Source organism: Patella vulgata, chromosome 7, assembly GCF_932274485.2.
Source record: "Patella vulgata chromosome 7, xgPatVulg1.2, whole genome shotgun sequence".
NCBI classification, from domain to species: Eukaryota; Metazoa; Mollusca; class Gastropoda; family Patellidae; genus Patella; species Patella vulgata.
The window spans coordinates 67,046,631-67,073,384 of record NC_065885.2 but is presented as its reverse complement, the minus strand read 5'-3'; the positions used below and the strand labels follow the sequence as shown (position 1 = coordinate 67,073,384).

General features: G+C 36.9%; 1 protein-coding gene across 3 annotated transcripts; it reads left to right on the top strand.

The window, feature by feature from the left end:
- Positions 1-39: 39 nt before the first annotated feature.
- On the top strand, positions 40-22,701 carry LOC126827823 (probable glutathione S-transferase 5). Of its 3 annotated transcripts, none has more exons than XM_050557388.1 (6): positions 40-160; positions 6,247-6,412; positions 7,156-7,248; positions 7,738-7,853; positions 19,085-19,189; positions 22,083-22,701. In XM_050557388.1, exons 2-6 carry the CDS (start codon positions 6,277-6,279, stop codon positions 22,248-22,250), a joined length of 618 nt encoding a protein of 205 aa, XP_050413345.1. In that variant the 5' UTR covers positions 40-160; positions 6,247-6,276; the 3' UTR covers positions 22,251-22,701. The 3 variants fall into 3 exon arrangements, with proteins under 3 accessions (XP_050413345.1, XP_050413346.1, XP_050413348.1); XM_050557389.1 differs by lacking the exon at positions 19,085-19,189 and adding an exon at positions 9,792-9,896; XM_050557391.2 differs by lacking the exons at positions 40-160; positions 6,247-6,412; positions 7,156-7,248; positions 7,738-7,853 and adding exons at positions 13,616-13,812; positions 16,028-16,193; positions 17,663-17,755; positions 18,431-18,546.
- The last annotated feature ends 4,053 nt before the right edge of the window (positions 22,702-26,754 follow it).

Here is a 26,754-nt window from a genome sequence, read left to right as displayed (position 1 = left end):
GCTTTAAGTGTCATACCACATCTGCATTGTGATTCAAACCACAACATGACTTGCTACACTATTTGAGGACAGTCATGCGTAAACATTCACTAGTCTATAAATATATATATATACCTGTAGTTGTAGCGAACTAGTACATTGTCATAGACACTCTCACCAGGTAAGATGACATTTATTTCACATAATACAGGTAACAACTGTACCTGAATCTAACCCTCGTTTATTGCACAGTGTTAATTCAGGTAACAACTGTACCAGAAAATAACCCTCGCTTATTGTTATAGTAGTTCGGATGGCACGAAAATCTGAGGTCTCGTGTACACATCTACACATTGGCGTGCACATAAAATGGCCGTTATAAATCGATATAAGAGTAGGCCTTAGAGCGCTGTACGGGTAAAATTCCTTTTATAGCACAATGTATTGCGTATGGTCGTCTTCATTAGCCCAGATGGCGCGGGGATCACGTGGTTAAGTGGGTAAGCCGCTGGCTCGCTAGCCTGGAGGTCGGGTGTTCGATCCCTGCATTGGCCGAGAAAGTTCATCCCGATTTTCCGGCGTGGTTTCCTCTTGTCAGTGATGCAGGACGGAGGGCCTGACAAGGACAGCTATCTAGTCGGTCGGATGGGACGAAAAACCGAGGTCCCGCGTACACATTGGCGTACACGTAAAAGATGCCTTGGCAGTTGGAATTCGATATAAAAGTAGTCCGTAGAGTCGCTGCCCGGGCAAAATTGCCCTCATAGCACATTGTATGGCGTATGCCCGTCTTCATTAGGCTAGCATAGGAGCAGAACAGTAGGACGTTAAACCCCATTTCATTTCAATTCCATTTCCCTACAATTGATTGTTTGTTGAACGTAGCTGATTGAATATGCATATCGTACATATATATATATATATATATAGTAGAATAGTTAATTAAAGCTGCTCTTTGGTAATATATAATTGAAATTAAAGATGGCAAAATAAAACTACATTTTTATGCTAACGTTTTCCCCGCGATAGCGGCTCTTCAGGCATTTATTAAACAATAATTCAATTAACAATAGTCTATGACGTCACAATGTCATAGTTACATTATTATACAGGCAAGGGTAGTAATTTCTTAGCCTACAGACTACAAATATTCAATCCCACCACGGTCTTTATTTTATTTAATTTAATTTAATTTAATTATTCTCTCATTTAGAATTAAGTTTCGGGTGGTACCTCTCAATAAAATAGCTTTCTTTTGCCTCCAAGAGGTCGTTGTTTTTGCTATTAAGTCTATATAAAGGAAAAACACTAAATTTACCCCCACCACATACTTCAAGATGCTCACTGAGCGGGATCATCCTGTATTTTGATTGAAGTATGTGCTGTCGATGGAGGTTCATTCTCAACCTAAGCATCATTTGGGTCTTTCCTATATACCTTCCCTTGCATCCCGGACACGCTATAAGGTAAATTACATAGTTCGATTGGCAATTCATTGCCTGTTTGATATAAAATATATTATCATCATTAATTTTTATGGATGATCCCTCAATAATAATGTCACAGGTTTTACACTTTGAATTACCACATTTCGAAACTACTGGAATTGAAGCGACTGAATCATATTTAGAAGATGTTATAATCCTAGCTAGATTGGAAGGTTGCTTTAGACTGTTGATTATATTTGTTTTTCTCAATATTTTATCCACCGTTTGGCTATTTTTAAGGATATGGATGTAATTTTCAATGATAGACTTCCCATTTTCCTGGGACGGATTGAATGTAGTAACTAAAGCAACGTTCCTTTTATCAGAGTCTACAGGAACTTTAGGTTGTCTTAAAACGCTTTGGTCCAGACTCAATGCTCTTTGGTTAGCATCGTCTATTAATTTACCTGGATAGTGTTGTTTTAATAAGAAACCTTTTAGTTCGTGTAGTCTCTGAACTTTGACATCTTGATTGGACACAATTGTACAAATTCGTCTAGCTAAGTTATATGGGATGTTTCGTTTCGTATGAGGTGGGTGATAAGAATTAAAATTTAGATATTGATGTGTATCGGTTTTTTTGTAATACACATCAGTTTCAATAGAGCCGTTTGCGTGTAGCTTAACTGTGACATCCAGAAAATTTAATGTGGATTGACTCTGTTCAATTGTAAACTGAATACTGTCATCTAAACTATTTAACATTTTATGAAGTTCTGAGATGATTTCTTGAGATACTCTGAGTATCACAGAACAATCATCTAAGAACCGTTTCCATGAAGTCTTAATTAAATCACCGAATTCATTGCCAAACGTTGTTGTCACCCTCTCATACCATATTTCCTCAAGATAACCTAAAGTTAAAGTAGCATAGGTAGGGCCAACTTTCGTACCCATAGCGACTCCCTTGATTTGTGTATAGTATAGGCCATTGAAGAAAAATATGTTATTTGATATCATAAACGAATATGATCCGAGGTGAGTTTCACGCTGCTAAGGTTTATGACAACCGGATCTACTACATTCGTTGGTTCTTGTATCGACTTCGGGTTTTCTATCGGCCTTGGCCTAAAAAATTGACCCTATTGTCATACGTATAATATATTTTCTGTATATATATATATATATATATATATATATATAGAGAGAGAGAGAGAGGGGAGAGAGAGAGAGAGAGAGAGAGTCTCCTACGAGAATCAACACAAATCGATATAGTAAAAAGAAAAACAAAAAAACCAAAAAAAACCTAGGCTTTACTTTATCGACGAGTGTTGATATTGTTTACACAGTCCTATATATTGACCCGGTGTTTCTTTTAAGGTCAAAGCCACTACGAAGCGAACACGTTTATGGTAATTAAGAACGTTCCCCCAACAATATAACTGAATACAATAAGTAGTTCCTTTTTGATAAAAAAAACAGTTCCTTTTTTTAATTGACCAATCAAATTCATGTAAATATGAAAGTTATTACCCAATCTACTGTAGAATGTGTTATTGGGTGATAAACATGTATCTTTATAAATGTATCGCTTGACGTCAACCAACTAGAAATAAGTTACCAATAACAACTTTAAAGGAGCTCAATCACTAGTATTTGGGACCTTTGAAATTGACACAAATGGGCCTCAATGCATATAATAATGTAATATGAATTTATATAAACTGATTTAAATTGGCCCCTTTCTGATTTGATTGTAATTTCAAATCAGTTATGTTCGCCGAACTACGCCAGAAATCTCAATCGAATGGCAATCTCTAGCGTCTGGTTATACCAGACTACACAGATAGTATTTATTGTGCATGCTATTCAGATACGGGGGGGTTGGATGGCTGAATGGTTAGCGTGCGCGCGCTGTATCATAAAGTCTGTCATTGAGTCGACTGGCGTGGTTTCGAATCCCCGGTTGTACGTGACAAGGAGTAGGGTCGCCTGTCCAACCTCGTGGGTTTTCTCCGGGTCCACCGGTTTCCTCCCACTGCTAAAGACCCCTATGCGCAAGCGAATTATTGAAATAAAATTAAACCATATGTTAGTCCCGAAATGACCTAGTTGTGTCGAGTGGACGTTAAACCCCATTTCTCTCTCTCTCTCTCTCTATTCAGATACGAATAAGGCGTCGCCGTTTGATACGACTTTTGGAATATGATTAGCCCCGTTCTTCGAGTCCCGTGTTACAAATAGCGCTGACACGCATTATGGTACACGATTCGTGTACTAATGGCGAAACGTTTATTTTGTCTTAAATATTGGATATCAGAAGCCCATTTTTTTTTCGGTAAGATCACAACATCATTGTTGATTTAAATTGACAAACAATTCGTGTTTTCAATGTTGAGGACTTTGGATGATTTTGAGTTAGAGACTTGGCTTCTTTAAAAATCTTTAGATGCACTTAATGACTGGACAGGACATTGCGCGCTCATACATATCACACAAATTTGCATAGGTGTTTTAATTATATATGCACGGGTAATTCGTATCATGCCTACATAATTACACGTATGCAAATTTGTACTAGGAGTATATTTACTCCATTTTATTCATTATTTGATTTTGACCTAAATAACAGAGAAAAGACGATTGGTCGCCCTAGCAACAGATGACACTGTGATATATCAACAAGTATGTGTTATAGTTTAATAAATACTCTATCCTGTTACTAAATGCTTTCTAAATGATTCGTATTTTTAAAGGGAGATGGCGAATAAAACCGCCCTGTTTTGTTGATCTACGGTTTAAAAGATCGTATTATCTATTCTAATGAAGATCACCACAGTCACAAACAGATGTAATATCATTCCTAGTAGGAATTCACGATTAATTGGTTTAGTCCTAGTCGATTCGGTTTCTAGCTCAAACCGATTCACATTTTGAAAAATCGGTAGTCGTTTCATCCAATTTATATTGATACAATTACATATAATGTTTGAATTTTACTGTCTGCTTAACACACTACTGAATTGCTACATATTAAAACCGTATTGAAACTACGTCTCAATACAGAAATTCCCATTTACAGTGACACGAACTCGATGTCGCATGGAATTCCTCGCCTTCCATATTAGGAATGGCTAACTACGAAATGTGTAAAATGGTTGATTTTGGCGCGAAATAGCTGTCAACAGCCACGTACGCTGATAATATCACGGAACTTTATAATACATGGACTTAATGCATGCCGCACGAGACGGGGAAGTTGGCGATGCCTTTTTTACAAGCGATAAACTACCAATGTAATTTTGATAAAGTAATAGGTAATCGAAAGATTCCCTCACAAATTCCCCATGTATAAAATAATTTTAAATCCAGTTGTATTTTGTTATTTAATTCACAATCAGAATGTGACGTTACTGTGTCCGAGACGCGAATAAACAGTTCCCCAACCGGACATTACTAGTCAGGAGGCTCTTCTTTTCTCCTCCCTCGGCATATGTTGCCGCCTTTTTTTAAGACACATGTTTTTTTTTATTTGTACCGTCTTGTGCGGGTTCTCTTGTTGTTTTCCGTCAATATGATTTTCGCTATATATGTTAAAATATTATGTACGGGAATTGTTGTACTAGTGAATTGTAATCTATTGCCAGTATTGGATTTTTAATTAGCAGTTAAAGATGTGGGGGTAAGTCAGAACTCGGGGATGTCTACTTTTACTCAGTCCAATGCGTAACTAAATATCAAAAATAATGACTTGGTACATGTTGTTTATTGCCAATTTAAAAAATGTATTCCAACATCTCTTTAGCTCAAACCCAAAGAAATGTATTAAAATAAAATACGGTCAGCTATTCAGTGCTCACGCATATCAACAATCACAAGGGAAAACCCCTGTAACGCAGTACAGACAATGACATTATTAGCCAACGAAAGAAACATTTATTTTACATTATTATAGAATTTATACGGCTTCCGATTAATCGGTACCGATACGATTTTTGGCTAGCCGATTAACCGATTCAAGAATTTTGTAATCGTGATCCTAGTCACAAAAACCTAGCTCAAAATCAAAATTCAATCATTTTCATCGATTCATCATAACAGACGACAATGGTTGTAAAATCACATATTAATGTAAGCTCGGTGTATATAAAGCGATTTATACGTTATTGAATCAGTCATTTTTAATTACTTCCAAATTGTCTTCTTGAATATGTTTTTCTTTGGGCATTACATTATGTCCATCGAATACACGAGTCGTGTAGTGATTTAAAAATGTTCATTGTGCCTTAAATATTGGATATTAGGATGAAACCTTTTAACATCAATATAGATTAAAATGGACCAATATTTTAATTTCCAATATTATGGATATAATGATATTGAGTTAGAGGTTTAGCTCTTCTGACACTGGTGGGGGTGGGGTGGGGTGGTGCTTGTGGCCGAATGGTTAACGCGTGCGCATTGTATCATATGTTCTGTCATTGAGTCAAGCGGGTTCGATTCCCTGCTTGTACGTGACAGGAAGTAGGATCGCCTGTCCAAACACGTGGGTTTTCTCCGGGTCCTCCGGTTTCCTCCCACTGCTAAAGCGAATTATTGAAATAAAATTGAACCATATGTTAGTCCCGAAATGACCTAGCTTGTGTCGAGTGGACGTTAAACTCACTCTCTCTCTCTCTCTCTCTCTCTCTCTCTCTCCCTCCCCCTCTCCCGCACTGTGGGCTGAATCCGGAGTACCCCGAGCAAAGCCAAATATGTTCAATTCATGGCTGGAAACGACGACCGGAAGTAAGAGATACCGCGAAGTATGACACTCCCTTAAAAATGTTTATCGTTTCAGATTTGAAGATATCATAAATCAAAAGTCAAAATGGGGAAGAAATATGTCTACCATTATTTTAATTTAAAAGGAAGAGGCGAAACTCCAAGACTTATTTTTGCCGCTGCTGGTGTTGAATATACAGATAACAGAGTTGAATTTTCTGATTGGCCGAAAATAAAAGAAAGTAAATATATCGAATTCCAACTGCCAGGGGACCTTTACATGCACGCCGATCTATACACAGGGCTTCGGTTTTTCGTTCCATCCGAACAACTAGACAGCTGTCCTTGTCAGGCCCTCCATCCTGCATCACTGACAAGGGGAAACCACGTCGGAAAATCCGGATGAACCTTCTTGGCCAATGCTGGGATCGACAGCGTCTTATCCCACTTAGCCATGGTGTCTCCCTGTAATCAATTATAACCTAGATCAACTAGGATATTTTTAGGATATGGGGTGCTAGAGTAGTGTACGTAGTGCTGGATTCGCCTAGGGGGATCTCCAGCTAACGGGTATATTATTTTTGACCATTGTCATAAGCAGGCCTTACTTTAGGCCTGAAATATTATCTAAATTATTAATTAGACATTAATTAACTTATCCAGACGATAACCAACGCTCGATAGCATTGGATTTTTCCGATATTAAATAGATTAGAACAGTTCAGCCATATTTTGATTTAAGCAAAAAATGGAGGAGCGAGACTTAGCTTCGAACAACCAGTGCGATGGTTGAAATTATTGCACACGTCTTGTCAAACCTTCAAAGGCTAATACTAAAGAGACATTTGATGATAAAGCTTGTTTGTAAGATTATTGTAAATCTTATATTGATCAAGATCGATTCCATTTATATTCCTGATATTGATCAAGATCGATTCCATTTATTTTCCTCATGAAAGTAATAATACCTGGTGTTTTATTTCAGCAACTCCTCTCGGTTCCTTACCATATTTGGAAGTAGATGGACAGAAATTTCCAGAAAGTGTTGCTATTGCCAGATATCTAGCCAACGAATTCGGTATGCTTTTAACACGTTGGCTAGGGCGGGGGTAGGGCGAACGGTCTACCGTATCCACTATAGATCATAAGGTCTGTCATTCGGTAAAATGACGTGCTGCTGATCCCAAGCTTGACAGGGAATACGGTCGACTGTCCAAACTCGTGGATTTTCTCTGGGTCCTCTGGTTACCCCCCACTGCTAAAGACCCCTACCCGGAAGCTAATTATTGAAATAAAACTGTACCATATGTTAGTACCATATGACCTAGTTTATCCCTTACTCGACATCACCATTAATTAACGAGGTGACAGGTGTTTGCACGTAAAAGAACACTATGTTATTGGAATTCTAAGAACATAACAGTCGGGAACGCAGCTGTCCGGGGGAATTTCCCTCGTGGCATATGGCATACTATATTATTAGTATGTATATGTGTTCATGGCATATTCCCACCTTTATTAGCGCGGGATGGAGCACACATCATATTTCATTCTCTCTGTTTCACAGGTTTAGCTGGTAAATCTAATCTAGAAAAATTAAAGATAGATGTTATAGTAGACTTGTTGATAGCAGTCAGAGAATCGGCTGGCACAGTACATTTTGAACAAGATGAAGCTAAAAAAGTGAGTATTGGGCTATACAATTACCAAGTGTTTCAGTACGTCACCTATTCAGAACAACAGTCACCATTACAGGAGCTAAATCGCTAATAGTTGGGTATTTACAAATTATGTATTCCATATAGATAACGAAACGAAATAGGATCTGTGTTTTAATCAGCTTGACATAAAATGGGTATTTACAAATTATCTATTTCGTATAGAAAACAAAATTAAACTATTTTTTTACATTTGGCTTTTGGTATGAACTGTCCATTTAAAGGTGCTAAAGCGCTAATATTTGACACATAGAAATGGACACAAATGGATCGCAACGCATATAGAAATGTGATATGAATTTATATAAACAGGTTTACATTCAATCGTTTCCGTTTTTACTGTAATTTCTAATTAGTTATGTTCGGCGAAACACGTCAGAAGTCTAAATCGAATGGCAATCTCTAGCGTCTGGGTGTTCAAATCTACACCGATATTATGTATTGTCCATGCTCTCCAGATAAAATTTGTCTATGTTATCACCCTTGGTGTAAGTTGACGTAAAACTCCAGGATCGCACGAACGAATCAGATAAGAATATGGCGTCACCACTTGACATATCTTGTGGAATATGTCTAGCCACATTCTTCGAGTCGCTTGTTACAAATTAGGCTGAAACGTATTATGGTACACGATTCGTGTTTATATTGTGTTAAATATTGGATACCAGAAGCCCATCTTTTCCAGGTAAAATCACAACATCAATGTTGATTTAAATTGACAAATAATTTATGTTTTCAATGTCAAAGACTTTGGATGATGTTGAGTTAGAGACTTGGCTACTTTAAATTCGCCATTTCGTTATATATAAAAATGGAGGAGGTCAATAAATCTAGAATTCTCGTCCATTTAATATTTTTGATGGATTATATATCTGCAACCTGATTAAAATACATATCTATATTTCGTTTCGTTTCGTTTCGTTTCGTTTCGTTTTGTTTCGTTTCGTTTTTTTTATACTTTCGGTGGCCTACACTACATGAAGATCTGAACAGTTGTTTTGGGCGGTCGCATTAGAGGTCATACAAGCGGCTTTTGACCTATGACGTCAGACATTTAATTAACCAATCAGAATTGATGTTTCTAGCGGGTTACCCACAGTTCCGTGCACCTTACGCCAAAAGCTCACCGTAACAGACCATTTCATTGGCTAATCCCTCACATCATCCAGAACGCGTCAATGATAACAACTCTTCCAGATCCTAGTGTAGTAAAGACAAGTAAAACGGAATTTTGAACTATAAAAAACGAAACGAAATAGGACCTGCGTTTAAATCAGTTTGATATATCTTCAATATGTTCGTTGGTTACAGTGACATGTACAGTGGATGTGTTTAGAATGCTAGGTTCACCACTGGAGCAAAGATAAGTCATTTGTTGCTCTGTCTGTAGTCTTGGTCACCCAGAACATCACAGTCTTCAACGTACGCAGGGTCTGGGACCGTTGTCAATATTTGACGAACAGCTCCATTGCCCATGCGTAACTCAAGTAAGAGTTGCGCCCCTTCCGACAATAAATCTCCCAATTCTTTCGTTATTATAAACAAATATGAATCGTGACGACGAATTAGGATTAATTTTTAAAAACATAGATATGGCCCACGAAGAGAAAAATTTTACAATAAAAAAATTAAGTTTTGGATATTCAACTGACAATGCAATCCAATGAATTTGTCTGAAATGGCAAGCTTGAATTAATTTAATGGGCGTCGACATGTTGCTTTATTACTAGTTACCTCCCTTAGACTTTGTTTATGATAATGTAACAACGCATGCAGACTAATATTCATAGGATATTTTTCTGGATAATAGAGACTACTCTGTCTGTAGCGAAAAGCATCCAGCCCATTAGAGATCCAGCCCACACGCACACCATTGTATTGAAACTGATTGCATTTTATACAGGCCGAGTTGATGAAGAAATTCAAAGAGGAACAGTTACCAAAATGTTTTGGGTATATAGAAAAAACTTTATCGGAAAATTCAAGTGGATTTCTTGTCGGTAATCAGGTTAGCTCTTAAAATGTTTCTAAACTCCTTGTTTAATATTTTTACATCTGGGTCCAGTTTCTCGAAATCTTAACTAAAGATAAAATCCAAATTTTAGTAGATACTTCAATTTTGATTGTCTAAGCGCTAAAATCAACCTAATATTATCCAATCAAATTACTAAAATCTGGATTTTATCTTAGTTAAAATTTCGTGAAACAGGCCCCTGTTTGACTGTAAGTAGTGACCACTCGTTAAGTTTGCTCTGTGCAATGTATTGTTCTGCTTCATTAAGTCATACTTGCTCTATCCCCGAAAAGCACATGTCACGTGACAAACAAAGCGGCTTCGAAAAAGGCCCTTTTGATAGATAAATTCATTTGAATATGTTTGTAGTCCAAATATATCAGACAATCGTACAATGTGTACTTGGGAAGGCGCCTTTATTAAATATTCATTTGTGTTTTGTGATTTCCATTGGCTGATGATTTAATCGGCCAATAGAAGGTCAGTATCTTTAACACAATTTAATTTAAACTTTAATTTATAATTTCAGTTGACTTGGGGAGATTTGGCGTTAATAGATTTAGATGAATTGCTTGGTAATTTAGGAAATTTAATCAACTTAGACGATTTCCCGAAACTCACAGCTCACAAGAAACAAGTTGAAGCCTTACCTCAGATATCTACATATCTAAAACACAGACCCGTTACGTCACATTAATATTATGATGATGAACAGAGCTATTTGATTGACAGTGTGTGTGTGGGGGGGGGGGGGCGGGGGTCAGTTATTGGTGGCAATCATCTAGACCCGAATATAACATTCATGTTTGTCAGCTACATCGCCCCAACTATTAGAAAGCTCGGATTTACACGTTTCACAGAAGAAGCAGAATAATTGGTGAATAATAATTTCTACTGTTATTTAGGTGGTTCCCGGGCCCCTAGAACCACCACCTGTATCCACCACTGTTGACTGAGTCGACGTTGTCATGGAGAAGATGAAGATTTGTGTATCAAGTGGTGAACCATCAAAGAGTTTTTCTTCTGGCAAGGCAGTCTTTAACATAGCAAACTTTTATATAGCCTGGTTACTGATTATAAGAGAATATCAACCGATTAAAAGAAAGACAAATTGTGCGGCGTTTGGTTAAATACTGGATTATTTGATGTGAACTAATCGATATTGAGTGATCAAATTAAGTCAACAAACGATGCCTTGATATAACTGAATTCTCAATATTAATGTTGGAACGCCTGAAGTATCAAATATATAACAGTTTTGTTAAAGACGGTTTAGTTTGATGTATGGTAGAAGGCAATATTATTTAAACAGATCTATATTTCGATTTTCAGTGGCTTTCACTGCACATATCAATATTTAATATTCTAACTCCTGTTTTGTTTTGGGTTTTCTGGACAACCAAGTAAATAACGTAGATGTTTAGTTTGGTCTATTTTAATTGGCCATTTCATTAAAGGGAGTGTTGCTCTGTTGGAACAATAGACGAAGATGGTTCTAAAATCACATATTAATGTAATATGAATGTATATAAAATGATTTATATACAAGTTTTACAACATTTATTATATTTTCAGTTAAATACGTAAACATTATTATTTTGACGTTTGTGAATTAGCCATTACTATTTACTTCCGCATTGTCTTGTAAGATATGTTTTTATTTATTCATTACAAAATGACACCCAAAACCATAGAATACACGACTCGTGTACTGATTATAAAATGTTAATTGTGTCTTAAATATTGGATATTAGGATGCTATAATTTCACGGCAAGATAAGAACATCAAAATTGATTGAATTTGATCGATATTGAATTTTAATTTGTGTTTTTAATCTGGAATATTATGGAAAATATTGAGTTAGACATTTAGTTTCTTTAAAACGAGGGGGGGGGGGGGTGGCCGAATGGTTAGCACGTGCGCGCTGCGCTGTATCATACGGTCTGTCATTGAGTCAACTGGCGGGGTTTCGATTCCGTACGTGACAAGGAGTAGGGTCGCCTGTCCAACCTCGTGGGTTTTCTCCGGGTCCTCCGGTTTCCTCCCACTGCTAAAGACCCCTACGCGCAAGTGAGTTATTGAAATAAAATTGAACCATGTGTTAGTCCCAAAATGACCTAGTTTGTGTGTTGAGTGGACGTTAAACCCCATTTCTCTCTCTCTCTCTCTCTCTCCCTCTCTCTCTCTCTCTCTCTCTCTCTCTCTCTCTCTCTCTCCCTCTCTCTTTAAAACGGATTCATATTTGTTTCTTTTTTAAAAATATATTTCCAATGGCTAACACTGCACGTATCGAAGAAAATATTTCAAACGCGAACTGTTTAAAGAGAGAGAGAGAGAGAAATGGGGTTTAACGTCCACTCGACACAAACTAGGTCATTTCGGGACTAACATATGGTTTAATTTTATTTCAATAATTCGCTTGCGCGTTGGGGTCTTTAGCAGTGGAAGGAAACCGGGGGACCCGGAGAAAACCCACTAGGTTGGACAGGCGACCCTACTCCTTGCCACGTACAACCGGGGATTCGAAACCACGCCAGTCGACTCAATGACAGACTTTATGGTACAGCGCGCGCACGCTAACCATTCAGCCATCCAACCCCCCGAAATGTTTAAAGGTACATAATGTAAGAGCTAATATCCTATTCAATATAAATCGCTTTATTTACACCCACGTTACAATAATGTGTACTTTTTAGAGTTATACGCCCTTTAAGTGAAAAGTAAACAATGACAAAGCAAAACGTATTAACATAGACTTGAATAGAAGATGGTGTTGAAGCTTATAGAATAGTGGTTTGTTTGATTGATTGATTTTATCTTTTACATGAATAACCGTTTCTCTTGTCCTTAAAATAAAAAACATGTTGGTGATTAGTCCATGTTCTACGGCAGGTCAGCTCGCTACGGGATTTTCCAATGAGGTTTCCCCTTGTCAGTGATGCAGGACAGAGGGCCCGAAAAGGACAGCTGTCTAGTCGTTCGGATGGGACGAAAAAGCGAAATCCCATTAACATATTGACGTGCGCGTAAAAGATCTCTTGACAGTTGGAATTCTATATAAGAGTAGCCCGTAGCGCCGGTGTCCGGATAAAATTTCCCTCATAGCACACTATATAACGTATGCTCCTTTGCCCAGTTGAAGCAGAACAGTAGGACGCTAAACCCCATTTCAATTCATTTCATCCCGTTAGGTTCAGTGTTCGATCCCGATATTGGCCAAGGAAGCATATCTAGCTTTTCCAGGAAGTGGTTCCCCGTTGTCAGTGATGCAGGACAAAGGGTCTGGCAAGGACAGCTGTCTAGTCGTTCGGATTGGACGAAAAGAGAGGTCCCGTGTACACATCGGCGTGCGCGTAAAAGATCTTTTGGCTGTTGGAATTCGATATAAAAGTAGGCCGTAAACCCCATTTCATTTCCCCTCCGCATCTCGTTTCAGAAATCTTGCTTTGTCACTCATACACATAGCTATAACAATCTGTTTTATACTACTTGAAAACTGAACCTACGTATACGTATAACTACTATGTTATTATCGTTACTTGACCGAGTTGTCTATCTTTGTAAATAAAACGGAGTGACCTGAATGTTCCACAATGAATTTTTGTAAACCTGGCCGAGTGACCAGAATGTTCTACAAAAACGGAAATCATCGGCGCGTGACGTACCTTCCCGATTAAAACCAATTAAAAATGACGCGAATTTTGCGTCGTGCGTCGCCCTTTATTTTAAAGGCGACGCGAGACGAGGAAAGTGGCTCAAATAACACACCATAGCAACATGACTTGCAAAACTATTCGAGGAGAATCATAAGTAAACATACACTTGTCTCTATGAATATATATACCAGTAGTTGGAGCGAACTAGTACATTGTCATCGTATGAAAGACTTAACACACACGCTCTCACCAGGTAAGATGATATTTATTTCACATTTGTTTTAAATAGTGATGTGAAATTATGTGAAACTATTCTAGCAGATAACCCTCGTTTATTGTTATAGTCGTTCGGATGGGACAAAAAACCGAGGTCCCGTGTACACATTGACGTGGACATAAAAGAACCCTTGGCAGTTTGAATTTGATATAAGGGTAGACCGTCTTGCCCCTGTCCGGGAAAACTGTTCCTCATAGCACACTGTATGGCGTGTGCCCGTCTTCATTAGCCCAGTTGGATAAGAACAGTAGGACGTTAAACACCATTTTATTTTATTTATATGAGGGTCGGTCAACATGTAGAGTTTATTGAAATAGTAAGTTAACATTAACGTTCATAGTGGTTCAGTGATGAACGTGCTGGTTCAATAACCAGCTGTTCCTGGGTTTGATCTCTGTGTTGGCCGGGATGTTTCATCGTAGTTTAGCCTCATCAGTAGTACAGGACAAGGGCCTGGTAATAAAAAAGCAGGATCCGGCGTACGCGTTAGTGTGCACCTAAAATATTCATCAAATGACCACTGCATGGAGTATATTATTCTTTATTAGTCATTATCCCGGTTGGTGCAGAAAAGTAGGCCGTTAAATTCCATTTTATTTCCAGAAAGGTAGGACGAAAAAAAATGGATTTTATTACATTTTATTTTATAATAATTATGTAGCAGTGAAAAATAATGGAGTCGGTTAAACTGTCCTGAAATCCAGTCGTGAGAAATGTGTCTAGGTAGGAGTCTATACTCTGAAACCCAGTCGTGAGTGAGCCCATGCCAGTTTATTAAATGTGTGGGCGTATATTTTTCGGGGGTGGGGTTGGGGGTCGTTTTTGGATGGCCCAATGGCTAGCACGTTCGCGCTGTATCATCAGGTCAGTCAACTGGCGTGGTGTCGATTCCTCGGTTGTCGCCTGCCCAACCTCGTGGGTTTTCTCCGGGTCCTCTGGTTTCCTCCCACTGCTAATGTGTTAGTCCTGAAATGACCCAGTCTCTCTCTCTCTCTCTCTCCCCCTCTCCCACTCTCTCTCTCTCTCCCACTCTCTCTCTCTCTCTCTCTCTCTCTCTCTCTCTTATATTTTCCACGTATCAGATCTTGTTTCATGTGTAATGGGCGACTCAAAATATGTCTGTTTTATAATTCAATGTTTGTTGAACGTATCTGATTAAAATATCGTATTTGTCGTATTTGTTTAGGGGGCGTAAACCAACCAGGTCATGTACAACACAACATATAATATTAATAATTACTTTAACAATCTTTACAGTCATTTAGTGACTGGGCAGGACAATATACTATATTATAATAACGCATAGATCAACTTATGGAAGAACGTCCTACTGTTCTGCTCCGACTGGGCTAATAAAGGCGGACATACACCAAACAGTTTGCTATGAGGAAAATTAAATTTGATCCAGACAGCGGCGCTTTGACCTATTATTATATCGAATTACAACAGCCAAGGGATCTTTTACGTGTATGCCATTGTTTATTTGAGGCTTCGGGTTTTCGTCCTATCCGAATGACTAGACAACTGTTCTTATCGGGACCTCCGCTATGGTTTAAAATATCGCAAATATCCATTCTAATGATTATAACCATACCGTCACAAAAACCTAGCACCAAATCTGATTACCTTTAGACCACACTAATTCAGTATCTCTTCTTCTGGGTTTTAATAAACCACCACTTAAATCTCGTGAAATATTTGTTAACTAATAGCTACGAACAGTAGAAACTAGTACTTTTGGTTTTAAAATAAATCTTTTTTTTTTCCGAAGAGATAAGATTTTTATACATTTTTTCCCCAACGAACATCAAATCCTGTGGGTGGTTTCGAATCCCCGGTTGTACGTGACAAGGAGTAGGGTCGCCTGTCCAACATCTTGGGTTTTCTCCGGGTCCTCCGGTTTCCTCCCACTGCTAAAGACCCCTACGCGCAAGCGAATTATGGAAATAAAATTGAACCATATGTTAGTCCCGAAATGACCTAGTTTGTGTCGAGTGGGCGTTAAACCCCATTTCTCTCTTTCTCTCTCTCTCTCTCTCTCTCTCTCTCTCTCTCTCTCTCCTTCCTGTGGGTTGAAACCGGAGTACCCAGCGTAAAGCCACATACGCTCAATTCAGGGCTGGAAAAGACGACCGCAAGTAAGAAGTCTCTCGAAGGATGAAACTCCCTGAATAAATATTTATCGTTTCAGATTTGAAGATATCATCAATCAAAAGTCAAAATGGGGAAGAAATATGTCTACCATTATTTTAATTTGAAAGGAAGAGGCGAAACTCCAAGACTTATTTTTGCCGCTGCTGGGGTTGAATATACAGATGACAGAGTTGAATTTTCTGATTGGCCGAAAGTAAAAGGATGTAAGTAATAATACACTGTCTAATCGTCACGGTCTAAGAAATAGACCCCCCCCCCCCCCATTCCTCTGTTCAAATTATCTTAACGTCATTTTACCCCTCGTCCATAGACTGTTGTACCAGATGACCCTCTAGTAGCTCACAGCCACAGACTGATAGTAACTGATGCAACAGATGAACATCTACTACTAGTCATAGACTGATAGCAACGGATACAACAGATGGAGATCTACTAGGTCGCAGTCATAGACTGGTGATACCTGATGCAAAAGATGGAGATCTACTAGGTCGCAGTCATAGACTGATAGCAACTGATGCAATAGATGGACATCTACTGGGTCGCAGTCATAGACTGGTACCTGATGCAAAAGATGGACATCTACTGGGTCGCAGTCATAGACTGGTGATACCTGATGCAAAAGATGGAGATCTACTAGGTCGCAGTCATAAGCTGATAGCAACTTATGTAATAGATGAACATCTTGTAGCTCGCAGTCACAGAATGGGAGAGAGAGAGAGAGATGGGGTTTAACGTCCACTCGACACAAACTAGGTCATTTCGGGACTAACACATGATTTAATTTTATTTCCATAATTCGCTTGCGTGTAGGGGTCTTTAGCAGTGGGAGGAAACCGGAGGACCCGGAGAAATCCCATAAAGTTAAACAGGCAACCCTACTCTTCCCACATACAATCGGGGAAACGAAACCCCGCCAGTTGACTCAATGATAGACCATATGATATAGCGCGCACGTCGTTACCATTCGGCCATTCGGGATGACAAAGATTGGACGTTGTTGGTAGTAATAAATATACTAGTGACGTAAATAAACAAAGATATAGGCCTATGTAAGACTGGACATTGTTGGTTGTAATAAATATACTAGTGACGTAAATAAACAATGATATAGGCCTATGTATGACTGGACGTTGTTGGTTGTAATAAATATACTAGTGACGTAAATAAACAATGATATAGGCCTATGTATGACTGGACATTGTTGGTTGTAATAAATATACTAGTGACGTAAATAAACAATGATATAGGCCTATGTATGACTGGACATTGTTGGTTGTAATAAATATACTAGTGACGTAAATAAACAATGATATAGGCCTATGTATGACTGGACATTGTTGGTTGTAATAAATATACTAGTGACGTAAATAAACAATGATATAGGCCTATGTATGACTGGACATTGTTGGTTGTAATAAATATACTAGTGACGTAAATAAACAATGATATAGGCCTATGTATGACTGGACATTGTTGGTTGTAATAAATATACTAGTGACGTAAATAAACAATGATATAGGCCTATGTATGACTGGACGTTGTTGGTTGTAATAAATTAAAATGACATTTGATGATTAAGCTTGTTTGTAAAATTATTGTAAATCTGATATTGATCAAGATCGATTCCATTTATTTCGTCATGAAAGTAATAATACCTGGTGTTTTATTTCAGCAACTCCTCTCGGTTCCTTACCATATTTGGAAGTAGATGGACAGAAAATTCCAGAAAGTGTTGCTATTGCTAGATATCTAGCCAACGAATTCGGTATGTTTGTTACTAACTATACATCAACTCACGACGGAAGTAACTTGACCGAATGATTTAGTTTCCTCGTTTTAGATCATAAGGTCTGTCATTGGATAAAACTGCGTGTTTTCGATCTCAATCTTGTACGTGACAAGGAATTGGGTCGCCTATCTAACCTCGTGGGTTTTCTCTGGGTCCTCTGGTTTCCCCCCACTGCTAAATACACCTACCCGGAAGCGAATACGTGACAAGGAATTGGGTCGCGTATCCAAACTCGCGTGTCTATTGGTTTTCTCCGACTGAAAGACCCCTATGCAGATTATTGATGTAAAATTGTACCATACGTTAGTCTCGAAATGACCTGGTTTGTGTCGAGTGGTCGTTAAACCCTGTGCCCCCTTATTCGACTTTACCATTAGATAATGAGGTGACAGGTGTGTACAGGTAAGAGGTGGAATCCGACGAAGAGCAGGTGGGAACGCAGTTGTCCGGGAAAATCTTCCTCATAGCACAGTACATGGCAGACAAATAAGTCTTTAAACTGTGATTTCTCCAACCTCATGGGTTTATTGAAATAAAACCATGTGTTAGTCCCGAAATGACCTAGTTTTTGTCGAGTGGACGTTAAACCCCATCTCTCCCCCCCCCCCCCCCCTCTATCTCTCATTTGATTTCGTTCTTTTCGTTTCCCAGGATTACTTGGTAAATCTAATCTAGATAAGGCAAAGATTGATGTTTTAGTAGACCAGATGATAGCAATCAGAGAATCAATGGTCGTATTGAAAAATGAACAAGGTGAAGCTAAGAAAGTAAGTACATGTTTTTGGGAAATAATTTACTCAGTTTTTCAGAACGTCATCCTATTTAGGGCACAATGAATCGCCCTATGAAGACAACCACCATTAAATTCACCTTCTCGATTTGAAGTTCGTCTATTTATAACAATTCTCTCTGTTTCTCCCTTTCTCCCCTTGCTTGGTAATTTGTTTTGATTTTTGGTCAATAATCGATGAAGTGGGTTGGAATTAACATTTCTGTCAGGTTTTGGTAACAGATGGGTGAAATGTACGGCGGGTATGCAACTGTGTATATCTTTGCTTCAATGAGGATCTTTGCTCTGTAGTGAAAAGCGCCCATCGCAACAGAGATCCAGCCCACTAATGACTAGTTACCTCCCTTAGACTTTGTTTATGATAATGTAACAACGCATCCAGACTAATATACATTTTTCTGAATGATAGAGACTACTCTGTCTGTAGTGTAAAGCGTCCAGTCCAACAGTGATCCAGCCCACACGCACGTCCTTGTATTGCCATCTCACCATATCACTGATTGTATTTTATACAGGCCGAGTTGATGAAGAAATTCAACGAAGAACAGATACCAAAATGTTTTGGATATATAGAAAAAACTTTATCGGAAAATTCAAGTGGATTTCTTGTCGGTAATAAGGTTAGCTTTTAAAAAGTTTCTAAAATCCTTGTTTAGCATTTATATATCTGTTTGACTGTAAGTAGTGACCACTGTAAGTTTATCGTATCAGTAGCCAAACTAATATAGCCCAATACAACCTTCCTCAGCTAAAACGACGGACATGCTCGAATGCCCTCCGGAACGTCCCGAATGGAAAGAATCGAGGGAATTGGAATCGAATGACGCAGAATTGCTCTTGGTCCCGACAAGTGACGTCGTGTTAGTCGAATAGTGACGTAATTAAATACGACGGATATATTAAACCTGCCCAGTCTTCATTGGTCGGTTGATATACTCTCTTATGCGTTGTAGCCCAAAATCCTGTTACCTGCACACCGTCAGTCTTAAGAAATTATATTGTGAATATTAAATATTCGTTCGGTAGGGGATTAGCAAACAGCAATTCGGGTAATTCGCAACGAATAGGACGGGACGTCTTGTCAACGTCTCTAACAATGTATGAAAATAAAAATGTCTACAATAATTCACTTTAATCAGATACAATCACGTAAGTAAAATCATAACACCTTCAAAACATACAAAATTAATATCTTCTACGAATCCGTCATTTATCTCCCTTTGATCAAGCCTGCATTTACTCAATAAGTAAAATACTTAAATGATTATAATTTCCGGCATGATTAAGGCACAATAAAAATACAAATAGGCACTGCTTTAGAAATACATACCAAACAAATACAGACAATAAAAACATGAAAATAATCTACTGCCGATCCTTGCCGATGAAATCAGTATGCTCCCCTATGCTAAACAATGGGATAAGTACATCACATATAACGCCTCGGTAACATTAAACATAATTAGGAACATATAGAGAATCTCCTACCAGTCTTTCTTGATATCAAAAAATATCAACACAAGTTGATAAAGTAACAAAAAACGAGGCTCGACGATAAAGTAACAAAAAACGAGGCTCTGCCGAGTTTTTTTACTTTATCAACGAGTGTTGATATTTTTTGATATCAAAAAAGACGAGTAGGAGATTTTATTTATCACCCAATCCCCTTTTACATGCTCAAATAGATAAATATAATTCTTTACTGTAGATTTCACTTTTAATGAACATTACGGCGTAGTGATACATCATTTTTTGACAGCAATTCCACCATTGCAAAGTCCTTTATATTGACCCAGTGTTTCCATCAAGGTCAATTGAATAACAATAGTTCATTATTAATAAAAAAAAAAGTTACTTTTAATAAGAAATGAACTGTTCTTTGAAAATAAAAAAAGTAGTTCCTTTTCAACTGACCAATCAAATTCATGTAAAGCGATTTCTCCTAAGGAGATATCGCAGTAGATTATGAAATATATCACACAAGCGATATCTACTGTAGAATGTATTATTGGGTGATAAATAGAATTTACATTGACAATGATTCCAATTTAATTACAGAACAAGGTTAAATAAGGATAAATTCACCAAATTCTTGTGCCTCCGAAAATATAATGAATCACGAAGGGTACACATGAAATGAAAATATTAGAAATTAGCATTTCCGGTCACACTACACACGTCTTCGAAAACTCGTTCGTCCTCGAACGAACTAGAACACGGACATAAAAAATAAATGTTATTGTTATTTGACACACCCATTCAACAACAGCGTCAATCGTAAAGTACAATTAACAATCATCAGCATAGCCCATAGGAAGCAGTACAACTCGTGTTTTCGTCCTGACTTCGCTAGAATTTGGAAGGTTTATCTGATTTTATTTGAGAAATGAATCGGACAACATTTGTAAATCATTTGACCATGTTCAAAACAAACGCCAAGTTTCTGCGATCTGGTCTGAAAAGCTGTGAGAACGCGAGTTTTTTCAAATTTGTAATTTTTTAAGACATTTTCTCGCTTTGTGTTAACGTTTGCCGGCGACCTTGTCGCATTTTCTGGTCGCCGTACGGTCGCAGCAGCGCAGTAAGGACGGCACCTCGGTCTGACGGGGACATTAGGGATTAAGAGAATTCAATTCCGGAACGTTCAATCGAATATTCCCAATGTGTTGGCATGCTGTAGAATTATTAATTGTTATGAATGAACAAGTTTGGTGCCATCGTAAAATTCATTGCTTTCCTGACCAAACCACCCTCTGTTATATAATATGTTAGTCTCCTAGGATAATATAATTTTGTTCGACTTTAAGAATGTATTGATAGGGCAGTATGGCATATTGGGAAAGTAGAGACACCCAATCTTAAAATAACTAGATTCCCTGTAAAACTCATGGGGGCTCACAGGATAAGGGTGTCACTAACTGGCAGGTCGTCTCGTCAAATGATGTAAGGAGTGTTTTTAAGTGATTTAATGGCTAGTGAGTATGTGAAGGACTTGAACGTCCTGTAGACTGTGCAGAAAATGACGTAAGGAGTTTTGTTTAAGTGATCTGATGGCTAGCGAGTAAGTGAAAAGTGAAGGACTTAAACATCCAGTAGACCGTGTAAAAAAAGAAGTTGACAGAGGATAATCCAAGCATTTTATTAGACTTTTATATTGAGGGTAAATGGACACCGACTAACGACAAATATAAGCTACAAATGGATTATCTCAATCAAGTCACGTGACAAACTAGGGTCCAAAAATAGGTTCTCACGGCATGGGGGTAGTTCAACCGATTACAATGTTTTAAGAGGGAATTGTGCAAACTTTTGATAGATAAATTAGTTTGAATATTTTTGCAGTTTAAATACAATCGTACATATGTGTACATGGGAAAGCATCTTTATTATTCATGTATGTTTTGTGATTTCCATTGGCTGATGATTAAATCTTTGTACATTAACGAAAGGTCTACTTAAATTAAAATTTAATTTTGTTAAGTGTTAATATTATTTTATGTTTTATAATTTCAGTTGACGTGGGCTGATTTGGCGTTGATAGATTTAGATGCTATGCTTGGTAATTTTGGAAATCCAATCAACTTAGACAAATTCCCTAAAGTCGCAGCTCATCGAAAACAAGTTGAAGCCTTACCTCGGATATCTAAATATCTAAAAAATAGACCCGTCACACCATATTAATATTATGATTACGGATCTCGTTGATTGACAGGGGGTGAGGGTGGCGCAGGTGCTCGTTGTTAATTAATGTGAATTGTGACAATTATTAGACCCGATTTCACCAGCTACATCACCCCAATCTTCAGAATATAACAGATTTACACGAATAATAACAAAAAAAAATAATTTATACTGTTATTTAGGTGGTTCCCGGGTCCCTAGAGCCCCAACCTGTACCCGTCAGCTCCCATGGTTGTTTGATATATTTTCGTGTATTGTAGCCCGAAATCACCCCCTTTCACTCGATTGTCACTAATTGGGATTGGAGAATTCAATTCCGGAATGTCAAATCGGATATTCCAACTATGTTGTATAGATGCGTACAAGTGCCCCCCACCCTCTACCCCCACCCCCATGGCTTCGTTTACTTGATATCTGTACACCATCATTTTATCTCTTTTAAATTCACATATGTCCCTCATATAATTATTTATAGTTTGTTTGTATTTTAAAAGAAATGGTAAAAGTATGTTCTAATAAAGATTACTAGATTAACCATATTACTTTCTTATTATTGCCCCTTGACTTTCGAAGAAAGCAGGAGAATATTAAAATGGGTTCGTCTGTCCGTCTGTCTGTCCATCACACGTTTTGGAACACAATATCTCTCCTTCTTTTTGAGCTAGAATGTTTAAATGTTTGATGTTGATGTTCATTAGGTGAATGTCTTGACTGAGTTCAATGATTAACATTTCCAGCTAAAGCTAAGCAATTTCATTGGTCGATGCTTTGGGACAAGATAACTTTGATTCTAAGTGATGAAGATTGATGAAACTTAGTGTATAGTTTCACTACTAGGTTACTTCAAAACCTTGACTAAGTTTGATTGTGAACATTTTTATGCTTAGACTAAGTATAGATAATAAGGTGGATTGCTCAGTACGTTTAAAAAAGATAAATGTGCAATTAATATGTGTCATCTATTTATTTTCGGATTTCGGTGGTAGACATCCGCCTAACTGTTGGCTTGTTTTAAAAGAAGATCAAAATGCATCCATTTGACATCTGGTTGTCAAATACAATTCAATTCCACACAATGTCTTTATCATCTTTAGTTATAACCTAGTCGATAGTGTGTCTGTGACGATATTGTACCAGACTTCAATACTTTTGACGAACAAGGTTTAGTTGAATATTCTTAATGGATATTAAAGTCTCCTAGTAACAAAAGTAAAAAATCATTATGGAACTGGGAATCTTTAATACGATTTTTAACCGATGGTGGTGGTGGGGGGGGGGGGCTGTAAACACATAATATATGCAAGGCCTGGCTTGTAAACGTCACTAACTAATTCCATCAATTCCATTGATGTATATAGCACAGCCGTTTTAATGATTTTGACGATAAGATATTCTCTAAAAATGACTGCGAGTCCACCACCCGTGCTTTTATCACGGGGTTCATGTCTAAAAGTGTATACCCTGGAGGGACGGGTTCTGCAATGTTTGATTCATCGCCTGTTTCGTATAATCATGTTTCAGTCAGGACAATAATATCACGACTATTTTCCAATATATATTCAGTAATTTCAAGAGTTTTGTTTCTGACCGAACGAGCGTTCCATAATGCTATTTTTGGATGAATATAGATCCAATCTTTATGGTTAATTGTTGAAACGTTGCTGGCAAGGGTTTTATTTATTGCAGACTTTCTAAAGAACACTTCAATGACTACTTTTTTGGGGTTCTTTGTTTCTAGAACCACCACGTTTACCCCTTCTTGTTACCTTTGTTTTTAGGACCACACCGTTTACCCCATGCTTTGTATTGCTAATCCATAATATCATCAGTAAGAAAGGTTCCAAATAGATTCCAAAGCTTGCACCGAGCGAAGAATAAATTAGGCATTCGTAACCAGCAAAATGTTTAAGATAAAATTTGATTGATGTTAAAATCAATTTTAAGGGTGTTAGTTAAAGTTTTCGTGAATTAGGGCCCAGTGGTTTCTCTTTCTCTTTCAAAGTTTTTATATCAGTGACTCAATATTACCAATCATAATAATTACATGGTCTAACCTTTTCACTGTTTAACACGTGCGCGTTGCATCATAAGGTCTGTCATTGAGTCAAGAGGCGTGACAAGGAATGTAGGGTCGCCTGTCCAACCTCGTGGGTTTTCTCCGGGTCCTCCGGTTTCCACCGCACGGATAAAGACCCCTTCGAGCAGGTGAATTATAAATACAACTGAACCATATGTTAGACCCGAAGATAACCTACTTTGTGTGGAGTGGACGTTACCCCCCCCCCCCTCCACCCCACCCCTCTCTTTCTCTCTCATATGCTACCTTGTTGAATTAAATATAAAGGACACCATGTTTTATTTATCGCTAAGATACTATCCCAAGTTTGAATCCGTCATGGTATATTAAATCTTCATTACTTTTGTATAATTTTTATACCACTGTAACGCTAGGTGTGTATTTCTATAGAGTCGTGTAGAGAGTAAAATGGTTAGTTGACATATTTACAGTCCAATGAATTGTTGCCTTGAATCATTGACTGTGACGGTATTAAATAGTAGGATATTTCTTCATTTTGTTGTCGTATTTCGACATGTGTACACTAAAATTAACATTTGTATCATAAAATCAATATTTGTTTTACCAGACATTTGTCATAATATCAGGAACAACAAATTTCTAAATACAAATCTTGATGAGAACCATTGCAAGTCATATATATATGTATGTATGTATGTATGTATGTATGTATATATGTATGTATGTATATATGTATGTATGTATGTATGTATGTATGTATATATGTATGTATATATGTATGTATGTATGTATGTATGTATGTATGTATGTATGTATGTATGTATGTATGTATGTATGTATGTATGTATGTATGTATGTATGTATGTATGTATGTATGTATGTATGTATGTATGTATGTATGTATGTATGTATGTATGTATGTATGTATGTATGTATGTATGTATGTATGTATGTATGTATGTATGTATGTATGTATGTATGTATGTATGTATGTATGTATGTATGTATGTATGTATGTATGTATGTATGTATGTATGTATGTATGTATGTATGTATGTATGTATGTATGTATGTATGTATGTATGTATGTATGTATGTATGTATGTATGTATGTATGTATGTATGTATGTATGTATGTATGTATGTATGTATGTATGTATGTATGTATGTATGTATGTATGTATGTATGTATGTATGTATGTATGTATGTATGTATGTATGTATGTATGTATGTATGTATGTATGTATGTATGTATGTATGTATGTATGTATGTATGTATGTATGTATGTATGTATGTATGTATGTATGTATGTATGTATGTATGTATGTATGTATGTATGTATGTATGTATGTATGTATGTATGTATGTATGTATATATGTATGTATATATGTATGTATGTATGTATGTATGTATGTATGTATGTATGTATGTATGTATGTATGTATGTATGTATGTATGTATGTATGTATATATGTATGTATATATGTATGTATGTATGTATGTATGTATGTATGTATGTATGTATGTATGTATGTATATATGTATGTATGTATGTATGTATGTATGTATGTATATTTTATTATGATATATAAGCTATGAGTTGTATTTACCAATATTTTATCATATATATATATATTAGCTATGAGCTGTATTTACCTATATATTAGCTATAAGCTGCATTACCTTTATTTTATTATTTATATATATATATTCTAAAAGATTAAGTAGAAAATACCATTAAAGAAATTTTATTCAAATGCCTAAATGTTTCGCCGTTAGGTATTCAAGGCAATAATAGATAACGGCGAAACATGTAGGCATTTAAATAAATTTCTTTAATGGTATTTTCTACTTAATCTTTTAGAATGTATGATATCCTTTTACGGTAAGCACCCTTTTAATATATTTTAATATATATATATATAAGCTATGAGTTGTATTTACCTATATTTTATTTTATATTAGCTATGAGCTGTATTTACCTATAGTCAGACCATCTGTAAAACCATTAAACGGGGTGGAAACGAACAGACGGGTTTTTATTTTAATCTCAAGTCGCTTGGGCTTTTAAAATTGTCGCTAACGCCATTTCATGGTAACCGATTTAATAGTATTGTCCACAATGCCGCAATTTTAAATTATATGGCCAAAATAAAATAAATTATCTTGGTGATTTTGAATAGAAAACAGAGTAACCCAAAACATATTTTTAAATATTAAAATTCGATTATTTCATATTGGGTGTCAGACTTTGGGCTTGATAGATAAATTAATTAATGTTCCACTGTGCCGCATATTAGAAAGCGGTATTCTTGATGAAAATTGTTTATAAAAAATGACATGATTTTTTTTTTCAAAAACGCGTATACTGAAAACTTTGTTTGAATCTATAATTAAAATTGAAAATGATTTTGTCATTGCTAACCTGATGAAATGTAATTCTGATCTGAATGTAAGTGAACA